Source organism: Daucus carota, chromosome 2 (assembly GCF_001625215.2).
Source record: "Daucus carota subsp. sativus chromosome 2, DH1 v3.0, whole genome shotgun sequence".
In the NCBI taxonomy this organism is placed as follows: Eukaryota; Viridiplantae; Streptophyta; class Magnoliopsida; order Apiales; family Apiaceae; genus Daucus; species Daucus carota.
In genome coordinates, this window is record NC_030382.2 from 10,824,671 (window position 1) to 10,844,980 (window position 20,310).

Consider the following 20,310-nt stretch of genomic DNA (forward strand, 5'->3'; position numbering starts at 1 on the left):
TCTGAGAAATGTCAGATATTAAAACATTTCTCATTGCAGGATTAACTCTATCTGCAGCTAATTTTATTTAATTGTTTTAACTGCGAATCAATATCATTTAGCTTGTGTTACAATTTCATATATATAAATGCAAAATGAATCTTTGCAGGCAATCTATAAATGCCATTACATGTAATATGAACACATTTTTGTACAGTACAGCTCATTAATATATAATCAAGCTAGGGTTCATGTGAATTATGATTACAATATACATTCAAAAATTATGAAAGATAAGAATAAAATTATTCTCTATCAATGGTGAGGGAAGGTATGTAAGCAACTTTGTAAAACTCAGCTCCTTGTTCTCCGTTTACCTTGCGGACCATATCACAGAAATCTGAAGGCATTGAGAGTAAAGCCAAAGTTTGAAGGGAACTGAGAGACATTAGTCCATCTGGAAGCTCCTCCATCTTAGAACATGCAAAAATCATCAACTGGGATAGAAAGGGCATGCTTCCTTTCTCCACTCTCCATTTTACAAAGTTGGGGAAGAACTCAAGTGAAAGATCAGTAAGTTTTGGAAAGCCCGTGGCTGAGCATACCATTTCCTCCCCTATAAATGTGAATATATGTAAATAGAGTTCACGCAGTGTAGCAATCTTCTCAAGTACTGGCATCGGGTCTTCTTCTAGGCACGACTCCCATAATGTTAAGCGGGTGATACGAATTACAGATACATCCATATGAGTATGAAGAAGTTGTTGCGGTTGCTGCTCAAGTAATAGAGCCAACTCTGGGAGCTTGCCAGCTATTTCTAATTTTTGCAGGTTGAAATTATAATTCCACAACAACTTTCTCAACATATCTTTACTATTGTCTAACGTTTGGTTACGTGTAGAAATATAAAGTTCCAAGTACTGGAGACATGAAGATGATGACAAAGCTAGAGCTGCCAAATTTTCCATCATCTCTTCCATATCGTCACAGCTAGTTCTGACTGTTAGTTTCTGGAGACGGATTAATGTCACCAGATCCTTAACCTCACACCAATCAGTGTCAAAATTGGCTAGTGTCTCCAACTGGATCAAACCATTGAACCGTAGCTTTGACTTCTTTCTTGTGCTACGAACTCCTAGTGATGGTAGATACAAATGACGCAGACGTCCCAACATACTGAGAATGTCTATTGACAGCCATGGCGGAAAATAAATATCAAATTGTATATCAAATATCAGAGTTTCTAGTAGCCTCAACTTTTGGATAGATGGAAAAATTGACAACCGAACATCACTTACCTTGAGATATCGCAAGTAAACAAGGGTACCTAGTACTTTTCCAAGATTAATTCCAGAAGGAGAACAACAAATATACACATCACCAGCAACTTCTAAAGATAAAACTCGTACAAATCTGAAATTGGCAATACATGATCCAAGTGCTGGTGGCAAACTTCGTGTTCCTAACTCATTGAATAGTAACACTGATCGATACTTTTGCTGATTAAATTTCTTACTAAAGTAAGGATGACTTCTTTTACCTCTATACCCATCATCAAAATGAACTACAAGCTGTCGAGTATTAGAGGGCTTGAAATCTGCCAAAGGACTAAGGTGAAAATCCTTTTTTTCACGAAGATCAATCACTTTGAAAAACTCTTCCGCTTCTGCTTGGGATATGGATAGGTCTCTCATAAGGTCATGAAGAGAACAGGATTTGAAATTTATAAATGATTTCTCATTGTTAAACTTCACTTGAACCATACTCCTGTGAACCAGTTCTCCCAGATAAGATTCAGCTACTTGCATCATTGTTTCCCCTTCTCTTTTGTCGCTGGATAGGACCATCCCTTCCGCGATCCATAACTGATACAAAGTCTCTGCATCTATACTTTCATCTTCACTATATTTTCCTAAATATAGAAAGCATAATTTCAGCTGAGGGGGTAAGTCATTGTAACTCCAATTCAAAACGTAAAGTAATTGACTTTGATATTTTTTTCCCAATCCAGCTTCCCCGCTCTTCAGGGATAAGAGACTATCATTATACACCTTCTCCCACTCTATCAACGAAGGTTTTGTCACAAGAATTCCTCCCAAAGTGACTATAGCAAGTGGAAGACCGCCACAGTTTTTGACCAATTCTCTTCCTAGTTCTTCCATCCTTTGTACATCTCTAGTAATGTCTGTAACACGTACGTTAAAGTTAACAATGTACACATACACATAATTTTAACAGATATAAGATAATCACTTCTAGAATTATTATCTCTAAGATTGTGTTTGGGAGCATGTATTTCATTTCAAATTTGGGATTTCAAATGACATGATTTGAGGTGTCATGTCAAATTCTAAGTTTTATACTAGTATTTGAATGTCCTGGATTTCAAATGGAATTAAAATCCAACCTTTTGTGTGTATCCAAACATGTCATTTAAAAAATGGGTTAATTATCTAATTGGGCACTCACTTCACACCAATATATCATCCGGGGCACTCTCGAATTTTCGGTCTCATTTGAAGCACCGTTTTCAGAAATTGTATCAGTCTTAAGAATGAAACGTTAAATTCGAAACCAAATCGACAGTTGAAGAACTGTCACTCATAGGGCTTTAACACAGTAGGATATAGAGATTATGTAGGTACAATTAATTGAATTTCCGCGTCCAAAAACTAGGTGTTGTGCCATAAAATCTCCCTGGGCTTATTTTATAACCCATCATATTATTTGGGCTTCACTTGGGCTTATTGGAATCATTTGGTTAAGGATAATGGGCTTCACCATAGCTGAGTGAATCATTGAAGGTGTACAAGAAGGTATATGGACTTGCATTGGAAGCATAATGAAGGCTGCCATCAGAATGGGGTTGCAACTGAAGCCGCTTTAGGGGTTACCGCTGCTAGGGGTTACCACTAAGTGCATCCTGGCTTGCAGTTATGGGACTGCAGCTAGGGGATGCCGCTGGCAGGGCTTCCGCCGCTTGGGCAGAATGGCAGGCAGACTCCAAGCAGGACTCTTCTTCTTTGTTTCTAGAAGGACGAATTGGAGACATATTGGGAGTGTATCAGCTATTATTTATCTACGAATTAAGAGATAAATACGTACATTATGGAGATAATTACCACCAAGGGGAGATAATTCATATAAATTCGGATAATCATGCAAGATGAAGGCTTCAAGTGACCTACTTGGAGTGGGATACCGCTGGATAACTACTGAAAGAAGGCTGTTTTATCCTAAACTAGAGGGGATAAGAGCTTATCTCTTCAGAGTCCTAAATCGAGAACTACATGGGCTTGATCCCTATAAATATAGGGTATGTAGGCACCTTGCAAAGGGACGAGAATCATATTCACGAGTTCTACACTCTAAAGAGAGGCACGTGTAACCTTTGTGACAGATATTTCCGGGCGATTGCAGGACGGAATTCCATAATTCCGGCCTCGTTGTTTGGTTCTTTGCAAGCTCAGCCCTTAAACACACTCGTTTCTCATTCGTTTTCTTAGTTTATGTGAACGGTAGCCCCTAAGAGCTAGCCGTGAATTTCGTAGTTGTAACAAATATCCCTATAATTGTGCTACACGGTTCTGGGGGTGTTGTATCAATTCCTCTCACAACACTTTTTGGCGCTAGAAGGAGGGGATTACTGATCTTAGATAGGAGAGATGTTAGAAATTCCCGAAAACAATGAAAACCCCAAGACGCCGGAAGGCGCTACGCAGGATGAAAGTGATCTTCCAAGCGGAGAACTGACCCGCGAGGAGATGAAGGCAAAAATGAAGAGAATGAGTAGGAGGATTGCCTCCTTGAAAAGAAAGTCAGCAAGGTCGAAAAGGGCTAGCAAGGTGACTCCCACCAAGCTAGATTTCGGTGCAGAAGGCGGCAGGAAAGAAGGTGGTAATCCTGAGAAAGAAGCTAACCCCGAAATGGATGATAAAGAGCACTCGCAGGCTGCCAGTGTGTTCGACCGCCTTGGGAGGAAACTGACCGAGCAAGACTTGCGGCACAGGCTTGGCAACAAGGCCCCTAACGGGGATGGACCTGAAGGCTCGCAGCATAGGGCTCCTCCCAGTCAACGACACGAGAAGCCCGTGTCTGAAGCTCGGTCAAAGGACAAAAACCAAAGGCCGTCGAAGGTTATCTCCATTCATGATGATGAGGAAAGCTCAGGGTCGCACAATGATAATGAAGTAAGCAAAAAGAAAGATCAGCCCCTAGATGATGACTATGAGGTTGCACTTGATGATGGGGATAATAAATGCAAGATGGAAGAACTGCTGGAAGCCCTAAAGAAGGTGAAGGCCGATAAGAAGTCGAAAGCCGAGCTTACCGTAAAGTCACCCTTTACTAAGAAGGTTAGGGAGTCACCCCTACCTCGTATCTACAGGGGGGTGGGCGACCTGCGATTTAACGGAACCACAGATCCCGTGGAGTATCTTAGCCGGTTCGATACTAAGATGGAGGTCTACCAGATTCCAGACCTCACAAAATGTCGCTTGTTGGCTGCAACCCTCAGGGATGACGCTCATCACTGGTTCAAGAGGCTTCCCGCTGATTCCATCAGCTCTTGGAGGAAAATGTGCGAACTGTTTGTGGGACAATTCAGGGCTTCCGTCACTTACGCCCCACCTGCCAACACCCTGGCTAATATTAAGCAAAAGGAACATGAGACATTGAGAGAGTATTTCAAGCGCTTCAACGCAGAGGTACCCCGGGTTAGGCCAACTTCAAAGGAAACCCTGAAGAACTTCTTGATAGCGGGGGTAAGGCCCGGAACAGACTTTTGGAAGGAGTTGCAAGGGCGGGAGCCTGAAACCCTAGCTGACTTCTTTGCTAGAGCTGAACCCCATAAGGTGATCGAGGAATCCCTGGCTAAGTTAAAGAAGGAGTCAAAGTCTGAAAGCCGCAGCAGCTGGAAAAACAAGAGGGATAGGTCTTACAGCCCAGATAGGAGGAACACCTACAAGAGGAACCCCTACGTAAAGCCTGCTGGTGAAAAGCCCTCGAGTCGAGATGGCAAGACCTCGCCCATTACAGTGAACGCAACCAGCACGCAGGGCTTCGACAAGTCAAGGTTGACAGTGAGGAAGACGAGAGAAGCGAGGTACCACGAATACACACCACTGACAGCTTCTATAGATCACATTTTTGAGGTCGGAGACAAGGCAAGACTCTTCCGAAAGCCCTTTCGAAGTGGACCCCCTGGAAAGAAAGATCAGGGAAAATATTGTGCTTTCCACGATTTGAACGGGCATGACACGGCGGAATGTGTTCATCTTAAAGACCACATAGAGGATCTTATCAGAACAGGATACCTGACGGAGTTTGTAGCCCAAGAGGCTAAGAAATATAAGGAAAAGAAAGCTGAAAGGACAAATAACCAGGAAGCCAACCGTAACACCCGTGCTGGTAGTGTACGAATGATCATCAGAGGGCCCTTCGTGGGAGGCCAGGGACGCAGTGCTATGAAGAGATATGTACGGGAAGCCCGAGGGCCGCCCTTAACCAATGTGTGCCATCTGTCTGAAAGGCCTCCCAAAATGTTCAAAGGGGAGACTATGGACATTACCTTCACTGAGGGGGATGCGCGCGCGGTACACCATCCTCATAGCGACGCCCTGGTGGTAACAGCCGTGATCGGAAATGTCAATGTACACAGGCTTCTTGTCGATAACGGAAGCTCTGTCAATATCTTAGCCTACAATGCGTACCAAAGAATGAAAATGGCGGATAAAGATATGATGGCTTGCTATAATGAGTTGTATGGTTTCACGGGGAATGCTGTCCAGATTGTTGGAAGGGTAAGGCTCCCGATCACCCTTGGAGTGGAACCCCGGGCTGTCACTCAGGTTGCAGAGTTCATGATAGTGAACGAAGACATCTCCTATAACGGGATCCTGGGCAGACCTATCTTAAGGGACATGCGGATTGTAACCTCAATATACCACTTATCCATGAAGTTCCCAACCCCCAATGGGGTAGGATGTGTACGAGGATGTCAGGCTGACTCTCGGGAATGTTATAGCAAGGCTTTGAAATCTGCAGTAAAAGCCTGTAAAGAAGCCCAGCAAATGGATGAAGACATCCCGGAGAGCTGTTACAAGCAAGTGGATATAGAAAAGGAACCCGAAACCAAGGCTCAGAGAAGGGTTTTGATAAAATTTGTGAAAGCAACCTCCAACATGGTGATTATAGTACAACATCCGGGGGAAGATCCTTATCTAGAAGCCTCGCATGCCGTGCATGAAAGGCTTGAACCCACGGATGCACTCCCAATGAAGAATATTGATACAGCTGAAACCCTGGTTGAAGGGATTCTGGAAGATGTTACTGACAGTGACTTTGAAGAGGAATATCAAAAGCAACCCCAAAATAAAAAGCAAGAAAATGAGTGCGAGGCACCTTGTGACTTCAACAGTGCTATGGTAACCTATCAACTCGGAAACCGAACACGACTTCCCGTTCATGAAATCCTGGGTACGCAACCCCAAGAGGGTGGCAACAAAGAGGTTACCGTTGAGATCGACCTCGACCCAAGGATGCCGGAAACCCAGGTGAAGACTGGAGCAGCCGGGGATACCCTGTCCATCTTGGTGGATGAGTCCGACCCCACTAAAGAACTAAAAATTGGGAAGCAATTGGGGCCGGACCTAAGGGAAACCCTGACCGCATTCTTAAAGAATAATCTGGACGTCTTCGCTTGGAACCATTCGGATATGATCGGGATTCACCCGGAAGTCATGTGCCACCACCTCAATATTGACCCAGACAGGAAGGGAGTCAGACAGAAGAGAAGACCAATTAGCGGGGAAAGGGCTGCCGCTCTTCAAGAAGAGGTAGACCGACTATTGAAGGCAGGCCTAGTGAAAGAAGCTTTTTACCCCACATGGCTAGCAAACCCAGTGTTGGTAAAGAAACCAAACGGAAAGTGGAGAACTTGCATAGATTTCACTGATCTGAACAAGGCTTGCCCTAAGGACAGCTTCCCGCTCCCTCGAATTGACCAATTGGTGGATTCCACTGCGGGGCATGCACTGTTAAGCTTCATGGACGCCTACTCGGGCTACAATCAGATCCCCATGTTCGAGCCAGATCAGGAACACACCTCCTTCATCACTGACAGGGGGCTTTATTGCTATATAGGCATGCCGTTTGGGTTACTAAATGCCGGGGCTACATATCAGAGGCTGGTCAATAAGATGTTTAAAGATCAGATTGGAAGAACTATGGAAGTGTATGTAGATGACATGTTAGTAAAATCAAAGGAAGCTTACGATCATGTTACACACTTATCAGAAATGTTCGACATACTGAGGGACTACAGGATGAAGTTGAATCCCCAAAAATGCGTATTCGGGGTTGAATCCGGCAAGTTCTTGGGCTTCATTGTCAATCACAGGGGAATCGAAGCTAACCCTGCGAAAATCAAGGCCTTAATTGAAATGAGGTCGCCTAGGAACGTAAAGGAGGTGCAATGCCTTACAGGCCGGGTTGCCGCCCTAAACCGGTTCATCTCAAAATCCTCAGACAAATGCAGAGAATTTTTTGCAGCCATAAAAAAGGGGCAAAAATTTGAATGGACGACAGAATGTGAGGCTGCTTTCCTGAAGCTGAAAGAGCAACTCGGAAGCCCGCCCCTGTTGGCCAAACCAACGGAGGGTGAAGCCTTGATCCTTTACTTAGGGGTTTCCGAGTTCTCGATTAGCGCTGTCCTGATCAAGGAGGAAGAGCAAGCCCAACAGCCAGTATACTATGTGAGCAAGAGATTACTTGATGCTGAAACCCGCTACTCAAACATGGAGAAGTTAGCCTACGCACTAATTTTGGCTTCCCGCAAATTAAGGCCTTACTTTCAGGCTCACAAGATTGAAGTACGAACATCCTTCCCTCTCAGACAGGTCTTGCACAAGCCGGAAGCCTCGGGAAGAATCATGAAATGGGCAGTCGAGCTGGGCCAGTTTGACATAGAGTACAAGCCTAGAACCGCAATAAAGGGGCAAGCGCTAGCTGACTTCATCTTGGAGTTTCCACCCACTTTTGAAGTCGAAGGGATGGAATGCATACCTCAACCCCAGCCTCCAGTAGCCATACCCGAGAATTGTTCCCCTTGGTGGAACCTGTACGTCGATGGGGCTGTGAATGGAAATGGGGCCGGGGCTGGCATTGTCTTAGTCAGTCCGGAAGGCCATAAGCTGCAAAGCTCCATTCATTTCGACTTCAACGCCACTAACAACGACGCGGAGTATGAAGCCCTAATAGCTGGCCTGAAGCTGGCCTTGGAAATGAGAGTGGAAAACATGAATGTTTACAGTGATTCTATGCTGGTAGTCTGGCACATCCGAGGAGGCTTCCAAGCTAGGGGTCCCCGCACCGATCTCTATATGCGGTATGCCCAGGAACTAATTGGGAAATTCAGGGAAATCAAGCTAGAGCAAATACCAAGGTCTGAGAATGCAGATGCTGATGCCTTAGCCAAATTAGGCTCTCAGAGGGATGCACACATGCTCGGGGTGATCCCCCTCGAAATCCAGCATCAGCCTAGCATCCCCAAAATTGAAGTCATGGATGTTGAAGCTGATGAGACTAACCTCTGGACAACCCCAATCCATGAATACATAGCCAACGGAACCCTGCCTACGGACAAAGATGAGGCCAGGAAATTGAGGTACAAGGCAGCCCAGTATGTAATTTATGATGGAATCCTTTACAAAAGGGGATTCAATCGGCCCCTCCTCAGGTGCGTTGCTGGGGTAAGGTGTGAATACATTATGCGCGAGGTGCATGAAGGAATCTGTGGGAATCACTCGGGGGGTGCCTCCCTCGCTCACAAAATCCTCCGTCAAGGCTACTACTGGCCTACCCTCCACAAGGATGCTCATGCCTTCGCCAGGGCCTGTGACAGTTGCCAAAGGTTCTCCAATACAAACAAGAGCCCCGCGGTACCCCTGAAGACCCTGACAAGCCCCTGGCCGTTTGCTGTTTGGGGTATAGATCTGATTGGTGAATTACCAAAAGGGAAAGGAGGGGTGAAATATGCAGTCGTGGCTGTAGATTACTTTACTAAATGGGCTGAAGCTGAACCCCTAGCTTCCATCACTGCAAGGAAGTTGGTAGACTTCGTTTGTCGTGCGATCGTCTGTCGGTACGGGGTTCCCTACAAGCTCATATCAGACAATGGGAAACAATTTGACAGCAATGAAATGATGACTTTCTGTGAAAACCTTGGCATAAAGAAAGGCTTCTCCGCGGTGTGCCACCCTCAGAGCAACGGTCAAACGGAGGTCGTAAACAAAATTATTAAGCACACCCTGAAAGCCAAACTGGAAGAGAAAAAGGGATGCTGTCCGGAGGAACTTCCCATGGTGTTGTGGTCTTACAATACCACTCCAAGGTCTACCACCGGCGAAACCCCGTTCACCCTAACATACGGGTGTGAAGCCATGGTTCCCGTAGAAGTTGGAGCAGGATCTTTTCGAAGGGATAACTACGACCCTGAGAATAATGAAGTCAACCACAGGCTCTACTTAGATCTGATTGAAGAAGTACGAGATACGGCTCAGTTGAAACTTGCTGCGTATCAACAGAGGACCCGTAAATACTTCGATAAGAAAGTTAGGGCTCGACCCCTCAAAACGGGAGACCTAGTTCTCAGAAAAATGATGCCTAACATGAGGGTTCCCGCTCATGGGGCCTTCGGTGCAAAGTGGGAAGGCCCATATATCATCAAAACAGTGCTTTGGGAAGGTACCTATCACCTCACAGACATGGATGGAAGACTCATACCACGGGCATGGAACGCTCAACACTTAAAGAGGTATTACCAGTAGCTTCACCCGGGTAGTATTTCTGTAGGCTTCGGCTTAAGGGTCAGGAAATAAAGGCGATTTATTAGTTGTAATCGCCATGCTTTTAGGAAAATTATCAGGCTACTATTTGCTTTACTTGCTAGGACGCTCGGGGGGTAGTGTCGTTGCACCCCCCAATATTATGCTATGTCAATTTCTACCATGTGATTCAATAAAATTTCGCAGCTTTCCGTTATGAAAATGTTGTGTATGCTTGCTTACCATGATTGTTAATTGGATACTTCATGTATGCTCTAAAAATTATTTAAGGCTTCAATTGCACCTAGTTCTCCACCATAATTAAAATTATGCTAAAGAACTCGGGGGGTAGTAGGCGTATCATTAACATTACTCATTTGGCTTAAAATTCAAATAAATTTGGGAATCGAAAACACTAAAACTCGTAAACACAACTTGATAACTTGGCTGCACCGGTGGGAAGGAAAGCTTTTCAAGCTTTCAAGGTTTCAAGCCTATCAAGGCTTTCAAGGCTAAAGCTTTTCAAGCTTTCAAGGTTTCAAGCCTATCAAGGCTTTCAAGGCTAAAGCTTTTCAAGCTTTCAAGGTTTCAAGCCTATCAAGGCTTTCAAGGCTAAAGCTTTTCAAGCTTTCGAGGTTTCAAGCCTATCAAGGCTTTCAAGGCTAAAGCTTTTCAAGCTTTCGAGGTTTCAAGCCTATCAAGGCTTTCAAGGCTAAAGCTTTTCAAGCTTTCAAGGTTTCAAGCCTATCAAGGCTTTCAAGGCTAAAGCTTTTCAAGCTTTCGAGGTTTCAAGCCTATCAAGGCTTTCAAGGCTAAAGCTTTTCAAGCTTTCAAGGTTTCAAGCCTATCAAGGCTTTCAAGGCTTAAGCTTTTCAAGCTTTCAAGGTTCCAAGCATATCAAGGCTTTCAAGGCTAAAGCTTTTCAAGCTTTCAAGGTTTCAAGCCTATCAAGGCTTTCAAGGCTAAAGCTTTTCAAGCTTTCAAGGTTTCGAGCCTATCAAGGCTTTCAAGGCTAAAGCTTTTCAAGCTTTCAAGGTTTCAAGCCTATCAAGGCTTTCAAGGCCGAAGGCTTTTCGCGGCTTTCGAGTTTAGAACCTATCCAGGCTCATAAGGATTACTTGGTGAAGTTATTACAAGGCCAACTTGGTGGGATTACTAAAAAGCTCACTTCGTGGAATTATTTCAGAACTTATTCGGAGGAATTATTACAAGGCCTACGTTGTAAAATTATCTCAGAACTTATACTTGGAGACTACTCTAAAGGCTTACACCTAGGGGTCATTTTAAGGCTTACGTCCAATGGTGTCCCTAGATTCTCACACATGTGAGATCAGATTCAACTGTGCTTAAATGGATTATTACAAGGAAAGACTAAGTGCTTTTACATACGCTATTGGGGAGTTAACACAAACGTATACATCAACATACATTCACAAAGAAGGAAACGACCTTGAAGAACAAGGTCCCAAGGGTCATAACCCCCCAGAAAGCAAACAACGCTTACAAGGGCTATCCCCTATATTCGTTCTTTCTACCTGCATGGAAAAGTTAGGCGACCAACACAAAATTATCCAAGGAAATACAAGGCAAGGAATGAAGAAATGAAAGCAGTTACATATAAAATAAGTTACAAGGGAAATTCCTCCCCACACCAACAGGGGGAGGCCCTTGTAGCACTAAAAAATGTCTTGCGGAGCATTCGGAGGTGCCCGCACCCTCATCCAAAAAAAAAAAAATATTCAATTCGTGACGACAAGCGCCACGCACAAATTCAGCATTCGTAATTAAAAGGGGTTGATTGAAATAGGGGGAAAGGAGGTCAAAGAGCAGTAGGGGAGGAGGAGTCCTTCTCGTCAACGGCTGGGGGATCCTGCGAGGCTACCGCAGGGGCTACGGCCGGAACCCCTTCCGGGGGCGTCACCACAAGACCCGCAGAGACCAGCTCCGCGGGCTTCGGCTGATCTTCAGCCGTAACCCCTTTGTCGCCACCATCACCGGAAAGACCCTGAGAAGCAGCCAGGGCCTTATCTATGCCGGCCTCATCCTCAGCCTTTGCTTCCTCTAGGGCCACCGCAGCGTCAGGCCCCAACTTTGCCCAATCGTTGTCGGGAAAGAAGCGGTAAGCCGACTTCACGCAGTCTTTCACTCCCGCGGCAACCCCCGCCTCAAATATCGTGGCCTCCCTCTCCTTCCTCCCAGCCTTCATGGTGGCAGCCGCATCCTGAAGGCCTTTCACCTGCAGCTCCAGCTCCTTAACCTGCCTCCGCAGGCCGTCGACCTCCTCCTCAAGGCCCTTCCTCACCATGTCCTCCTTCTCCTTCAGCCGCCGGGCCTCGGCCTCCGCCTCCTTGAACTTGAGGTTGGCCTTCCGGAAGGCGTCCCTCTCTTTGACAGCGGAGGCCAGATCAGCCCTGGCCTGCTTTAGGTCCGCCCTCATAGTTTCATTCACCCGGGCGGTATCGGCGACGTGCTCCCCCATCTTTAGGTCAAGGAATAGGCTCTTGGCGTTGGCCACCATCTTGTCTCGGGTGGCCTCGGCAATGGAAAGCCTATCCCACTCCCGGATAGTGGCCTCAGATACCTGGTCGGAGAGCATCCTCTGAAAGAGCTGAGTCTTCTGAGTGGAGGAAGGAGCAGGAGAACTACGTGCCAGGGCCAACTTGGGCTTCTTGCTGGAGCGGCCTTCAGCTGAAGACCCCGCCTCGACAGCTTTGGAGGGGTCCCGCTTGCGACCCCCGGAGGAGGCCTTCTTCTGCTCTAAAGAGGGAGAAGGAAGCTGGGAGAGAGGCTTGGCAGAGAGGGGAGCCTGAGAATCGGAGGCCTCCCCGAACAGATCCTCGTACTTCGTGGAACGCTTGATGAACCGGGGGATGTTGGCAGCCATATCTGTGGAAAGAAACAAGGAGAAACAATTAGACAATATCCAAACATATACAGAAATATGGGAAGATGCAAGCATAGCGGATGGCATAAAAATCATAAAGCACGCAGGAAGGAAATTTATAAAGCAAATATCATATAAGGAAAATAAGTTCAAAGGTGCAAGCTAGGAGGAAACCTGGGCTTCCCGTCGCCTCCACATCTGCACCCCCCTCGTCAACGGGGGATGCGTCTACCACCGTAGTGGAAAAACCGAGCCTCTCCAGATTTTCTGGAGTAAGCAGGCTGGAGCCATCACCTAGCCCGGTGGATAGCCCCAACACATGCTTGGCCCTCTCAAGGGACTCTCCCACCAGAGGAGTCTGCACTGGCATGTCTACAACAAATACAAGCATAAGAAGACTAAACGGGAACCCTAAAGGACTGAACTAGACATTGGATTAAGGGAAAGCTGGCTTACTGGGGGAGAGATTGAAGTCCTTCCTGTAGACTGGGCAGTCATAGCAGTAGAGGAAGAGCTTCTGCCAGTCCGACATCGACTGGCGGTTGCCCTTGATACCCTTCTTGTGATGGGTGTTCCAGGCAGTAAGGTAGAAGAACCCTGGGGTCCTGCCGGTAAGTTTCAGCTGGAAGAACCAGCCCAACTCCAAGGCAGACATCCTCACCCCATGGTGGATGTCATAGAGGATGTAGAGGCAGACCGCCATGCGGTAAGAGTTGGGGGTGAGCTGCATGGGGGAGACCTCATAGAAGTCCAAGACCTCCAGGATGAAAGGATGGAGGGGGAGAGACAAACCCAGCCTGAAGAACTAGGCGGAAAGCACGGCTTTGGGGTAGCCAGTGCCTGGCTTGAGGGTGTCAAAGCGGTGACACCTCTCTCCTGGCTTCGGGATCCCCAAGGTGCAGCCAGGGTTGCAGGACTCCAATAGGGACTGCAGCCGAACAGGAGTCATGATGGAGTCCATATGCTCGCAGGCCAGGACTACAGCTGGAGGCTCGATCACCTCCACGGAAGCTTCAACCTCCCGCTCAGCCTCCTCGGGGCTCCCCTCGAGGGCTTCAGCAGCGGGGTCCAGCGGGAGGCCCGAGGTCCCATCCGCCTTACTGGACTCAGAGGTTGTCCAGTTGAGCTCCTTCACCACCAAATTGCGCCTGGAGCGGGTTCTGGAGCTAACCCCTAAACTGGGCCGGGCAGGTTGAAGGTCCTGGCTAAAGGAGGATCCCGTGTCAACCGCAACAACGGGAGCCTTGCTGGTGGCAGACTGAGAAGAGTGTGAGGACATGGATCCTTGAGACATCTACAATAGGAAAGGATGGGTTAACGAAAGGACACAGCAAGATGAGGAGAGGTCGAGAGAAAGAAAAACAAAAAGGGAGAAGGAGAAAGGGTTTGCGGAAGACTGGGCTGCAAGGGTGGAGCCCTACGGGGGTGAAGAAGGAATGAAAAGGCTTCAGTTGAAGCCCTGAAGTGTAAGAGGGCTACATCCCTCACAGGAAGTAGCACAGGCCACGGAGGACGGTTCATCTTCTTCGGGAAGCCCAACAAGGGACCCGGAGCGGGAAGCCTAATCCTAACCCTAATCTCAACCACAACAATCAACGCCCAATCATAATCCTAAGATGCCAGCTAAACAAGTATAGCAAGCAAATCACGCAAACAATACATTCACAGCAGGTAAAGGGCACAAAAAGGGGGTTCGATTGTGAAAGAGGGGTTCCTCCTGGAAGCAATTGGGAACCTAGGGTTTACAATCTAGGGCTACGATCATGGCCTCAAAGTAATGCGACAACATCAAGGGCGATAACCCAGTTGGGAAACAATCAGGGCCTAATGGGGGTCAATTAAAACCAGTGGTGTGTGTATATTCAAAGGATGAGTGTACATGTTTAACTATAACTGGCATGCAGGGCAAATTAGCAGTTTAATCAGGCATGGTAACATCGAGCCAGGCGAATGTGGGTGTGTGCACGCATACCGAGGTGAACAGTCAAGAGAAAAAGGGGCAGACAGGCATGGATCATACAAGCATCTAGCCACAAACGTGGATGAATGTAACGAAAAGGAAAGCCGGAGGTCAAGAAACATACCTTTGGTTGAAAGTCGGAGAAAAGCCGAAGGGTCGCCGGAAGGAGTAAACTAGCGTCTGAAGTGCTTCGAGTGTGAGGGAAGTGTAAGAGGGAAGATGTGAGAGTTAAAAGTAAAAAGTGAAACAAGGCTTCGGAGGCATGAATTTATAGTAGTGGTAAGTGGGAGACACACGCGCCAGGTGGCATGGTTGGATTGGAAAGGCGTGAAGATAGCCTTGATGATGCACGGCTTCCCGAGGAGAAGCTAGGCAGGTGGAGAGGGAGAGTTTAGCTGGAACTCTACAACTAGCCGCATTATTAGGAGTTCAGTTGGGTTTTAAATTAATTTGAATTCAAATTAAACCCCTAGATAATTGGGATCAGCCTTATCATAAGCTGACGTGACACACGCGGGAAACTGGAAAGATGGAGCAAAAAATCATGGAATTTCAGTGACATTTGGGGAGTAATTTTAATTATCTTTGGGAACAAATATTCAAGGCTTGCGGTGGTTATACTGAATTAATGTAATTGGTTTTATAATTATGTGTGGAAATTATGTCTGAATTATTTCTTGTTTCTTGCACCGGGCTACGCCCACGTAAGCTTAGAAATAATTTACGATTAATCTCTGACATAATTTAGGGGTTTGCAGCTAGTTGATTGAGGGTTACCGTTCTTAGGTTCCTCTCGTATTTAATACTTCAAGGAACCGGGGGGTAGTTGTTGTGCCATAAAATCTCCCTGGGCTTATTTTATAGCCCATCATATTATTTGGGCTTCACTTGGGCTTATTGGAATCATTTGGTTAAGGATAATGGGCTTCACCATAGGTGGGTGAATCATTGAAGGTGTACAAGAAGGTATATGGACTTGCATTGGAAGCATAATGAAGGCTGCCATCAGAATGGGGTTGCAACTGAAGCCGCTTTAGGGGTTACCGCTGCTAGGGGTTACCACTAAGTGCATCCTGGCTTGCAGTTATGGGACTGCAGCTAGGGGATGCCGCTGGCAGGGCTTCCGCCGCTTGGGCAGAATGGCAGGCAGACTCCAAGCAGGACTCTTCTTCTTTGTTTCTAGAAGGACGAATTGGAGACATATTGGGAGTGTATCAGCTATTATTTATCTACGAATTAAGAGATAAATACGTACATTATGGAGATAATTACCACCAAGGGGAGATAATTCATATAAATTCGGATAATCATGCAAGATGAAGGCTTCAAGTGACCTACTTGGAGTGGGATACCGCTGGATAACTACTGAAAGAAGGCTGTTTTATCCTAAACTAGAGGGGATAAGAGCTTATCTCTTCAGAGTCCTAAATCGAGAACTACATGGGCTTGATCCCTATAAATATAGGGTATGTAGGCACCTTGCAAAGGGACGAGAATCATATTCACGAGTTCTACACTCTAAAGAGAGGCACGTGTAACCTTTGTGACAGATATTTCCGGGCGATTGCAGGACGGAATTCCATAATTCCGGCCTCGTTGTTTGGTTCTTTGCAAGCTCAGCCCTTAAACACACTCGTTTCTCATTCGTTTTCTTAGTTTATGTGAACGGTAGCCCCTAAGAGCTAGCCGTGAATTTCGTAGTTGTAACAAATATCCCTATAATTGTGCTACACGGTTCTGGGGGTGTTGTATCAATTCCTCTCACAACACTAGGTAAAATTGATGTGGAAGATATGGGTTATGAAGAACCTAATAATCCTTATATAGCCATTTTTTTGGACGCCGAAATTCAATTAATCATACCTACATTAGCCTACTGTGTTAAATCCCCATAAGTAACACTTCTTAAACTGTCGATTTGTTTTTGAATTTAACTTTTTACTTTTAAGACTGATACAGTTTCTGAAAACAGTGTTTCAAATGATACCGAAAATTCGAGAGTGTCCCGAACGATATATTGGTGTGAAGTGAGTGCCCAATCAGATAATTAACCCTTTAAAAAATCCAGTATTTCAAATGAAATCCAAGTTCTAAAACAGGCAAGTATTCGGCTTGTACAATTAACTTAAATAAATTACATACCTAGACAATCTCCTCCTTTAGGAAGTGCTCTCAACCGAAGTAGCTCCCAACTTTGGTCTGGGCTTAGAAGTACTGGTCGGTGAATGAATCCATTAGGATTTGCGTGCTCAGCAACATCCACATTACGGCTTGTAAGCATTAATCTGCTCCTCGACTTTCCAGCTGGAAATGCTTCTTTTAAAGAATCCCAAGCATCAATTGACCATATGTCATCCAGGACAATCAAGCAATTTTTGCTTTGTTGGATCTGCAGCATATTCTCTACGAGCTTGTCCTTGTCAAAATTAAGGATCTCATTTTTTCTCTCCGGGACAAGACCTATCAGAATCCGCTGCAACACTTGTTTTCTTTGCCACTTCTGCGAAATGGAAACCCAGGCTAAACCCCCAAAGTAAGTCTTGATGGTGGAATGATGGTATATTTTTTCCGCGAGAGTTGTCTTACCCAGACCTCCCATACCACAAATAGAGATCAGCCGATAAGCATCTTCACTTTCGTTCACCAAATGTCCCACCAAGCCATCAGCATCTTCCTGAAATCCAACAAATATTTCTGGCTCACGAGTCGTGTAAGAGTAAAATCGCTTGAGAGTCCCCGATGCTCCATACGAAGAATCCGATGGTTCCGAAGATTCTGATGTTGATTTAACACGATATTCAACAAAACAATCGAAAAAGCGAGACATCTTCATTTCTATTTCTTTGATCTTTTTCGAGTACTTGATTGCTTGCCTGGTCCTGTTTCTTCCACTAGCCGAATAAGCTTTGAGAAGAAAAGTTTCGACAACATGTTCAGCATCATAGGCCAGCTCTCGTACCTCTGCAAGCAAAATGCGGATTTTTTCTTCATCTATCCTCGAATCCGCATCTCTTAAGAATGTCTTCATCCGCACGAGCTCGTTCACCGCTTGTTGAATTTCGTCTCTCAGTCCACGAAGAAATTGAGCTTCTTCTGTCAGTAAATCAGTGAGCCTTCCAACCACAATTGACACGACTGCTTCAGCCATCTCAATTTTTTCAATTTGTATATTCTTTAAGAGAAACCAAGCACAAATATGGTTTAAGAGCATCTCCAGCAGCATCTTAGCCCATTCCTTAAATATAATATAAAATATTGGATCCTAGTGACTTAAGATAATAATAGCTATTCTCACCTCCAACAATATTCCTTATATTCATTCCTTATATACTATTTTATTATTAAAAGTTGCCATTATTGCAATAGGTGAAGAGAGAACATGTTTGTATTCAAAATTTATTATAAAATAAGAGTTAGGAGAGGAGAGAGGTTACCTAAAGATAAGGCATGACTAGTGGATCTTAGTGATTTAGGGAATCACTAGGATACTGTTGGAGTGGATTATTTTCCCATATTCCTCATATTTTGGTTTAAGACTCCAAATAGGGAAGCTGCTGGAGTTGCTCTAAATGTAAAGGGCCTGGAGGCTGGAGTGTTGAGATGATCTAATATAGTTGAGATTATCTTGAAACCAAGTTGGGGCTTCGGGGTAGAGCCGGCCATTCGGGCGGGCCGGGGCAGTTCGGGCCAGTTCAGACGGTTTCTGAACCGTCACTGGTGGAAACGTAACCGGCCCGTCTAGGTTGGCGGTCCGGTCCGTTCCGGGCCGGGCTGAAGAAATTGGAAACCAGAACCATCTTATACGGATTGTATGGGTTTGACGGTTAAGCGGGTTAAACGGTTCGACGCGGGTCGCGGTTCAGGCGGTTCATGCCGCGGTTTAAGCAGACAGGCCACTCACTAGGCAGTACAGATAGCCTTTAGTTGGTAGTAACAGTAGGTGAGTTAATGATTGTGTTTTTTTTTTGTTTTTTAGTGCAAGTGGTTTGTTTTTCATTTAAGTGTGCAACGGATTTAAACTTTGCAATAAAATTTAATTGTTTAATTTAATTAATAATAAATTATTATAAACTAATAAATAAATGGTAACAAGAGGGCGGTACCTCTTATAAATTTTATAAATTGGAAAAAGGTTTTACAAATAATTTGAGAGGACTCCTCTCTAAAAAATTCAACGGAACAAACCGCTTATACAAACTAAATAAAGAAATACATGACGAAAGAAATTTTCATTTATTCTTCTTGTTCATTTGAAGAATTGCCCTCTTCGGTCGTAGTATCCATCAACATCCAAGGATCTTCTTCACCGTCCGAGTCATCTTCTTTTAGTCCTTGTTGTCTTTTAGCAGCTTGGTCCCAATCCTTTTTACAAACGCAAATCTTTACCGCATCTGGCGCGAGACTTGTTCTCTTCTCGTCTAAAACTCTTCTACCTGCACTAAAAGCCGACTCCGATGCAATTGTAGAGGCAGGGACTACTAATATGTCCCTTACAATTTTAGCTAAAACTGGAAATTGTATCTCATGACATTTCCACCATGTTAATATTTCAAAATCTTCGTCTAATTCATAGTTATAAGAAAAAAATTCTCTAAGCATAGTAGTAGAAACTGAAGCTACAGGAGCAGACGTAGTAGAAATTCTAACCTTTTGTTTTTTTGTTATTATTCCTAACATTTTACTATTAAATCTATTTGAAGAACTTGTCTTTGGTGGTATAGCGGTTTCAGTTCTTGAAACATACAAGTCTATAAGACGATGCAATAAATTGAGACAATTAGTAACATATAAAACATAATCATATGAAACTCCTAACACCTTATAATAATGTTCTAACATGTTTTCTAAACCTTCTTGTCTAACACCGGGATCAAGTAGGCATGCAATACCATAAATATATGGGAATTCTGTAAAATATTCAATCCATTTCATTTTCATATCATAAATAATGTCACCAAAATGTCGATCTTCTTCATAATCACGTAAAGTGGTAACAATACTAACACCGCCACTAGCCGCGCCAGTGCCACTAGCACCGCTCCTGCTAGCACCCCCACTGCCACCTAAATCACAAAAAACGAACATTAATTAAAAACTTAATCAAATTAAATTATAAAACTAACGATTATTACATTTTTAATAATGAAAAAAATTTCTTTGTTTTCAAATTTCAAAAACTAACAGTTTATAAATTACAGCAGAACAGTTTATTCAAAATCATGTAAAAACTAATATATAATTAAAATGAAATCAAATTAAAGTATAATTTAAATTTGAAAACTAAAATAAATTAAAACAAAATCGAATTAAAATGAAAAAATCGAATATACCTTCGTCGTCGCCGGGATGTGCAGCAGCCGGTACGGGTGGAGGTCTTCGGGGCGGCGGCATGACCGGACTTTGAGTAGAATCTTGAGAGGATAACGTACCCCGACCTTCTTCCATAATTAACACAGAAAATATTAACAGAAAATAATTACACTTCGCCGGAATTTATGCCGGAAAAGCTTGAGCAGTTTGAGTAGAAGCTTGAATACTGTGCGGGTGAATTTATAAGCTTGAGCAAGGAGAAAGTTTAGAACTTAGAACTTAGAACTGAGGTGGAGGTGGAGTAGGAACATCTCGTGGTCGGTATTTATAAGGTGGAGTCGGCCTTCTAGCCG

The 20,310-nt window shown here is 44.7% G+C and overlaps 1 protein-coding gene across 2 annotated transcripts; it reads right to left on the minus strand.

The window, feature by feature from the left end:
* Positions 1–74: 74 nt before the first annotated feature.
* LOC108207041 (protein RECOGNITION OF PERONOSPORA PARASITICA 7) lies at positions 75–17,846 on the minus strand. 2 transcript variants are annotated; one of them, XM_064086414.1, is made up of 3 exons: positions 16,790–17,846; positions 1,278–2,164; positions 998–1,165 (listed from the first exon to the last, which is right to left on the minus strand). In XM_064086414.1, the coding sequence occupies exons 1-3, from the start codon at positions 17,793–17,795 to the stop codon at positions 1,115–1,117; spliced, it is 1,944 nt and encodes a 647-aa protein (XP_063942484.1). In that variant the 5' UTR covers positions 17,796–17,846; the 3' UTR covers positions 998–1,114. The 2 variants fall into 2 exon arrangements, with proteins under 2 accessions (XP_063942483.1, XP_063942484.1); XM_064086413.1 differs by having other exon boundaries at positions 75–2,164.
* Positions 17,847–20,310: the final 2,464 nt, after the last annotated feature.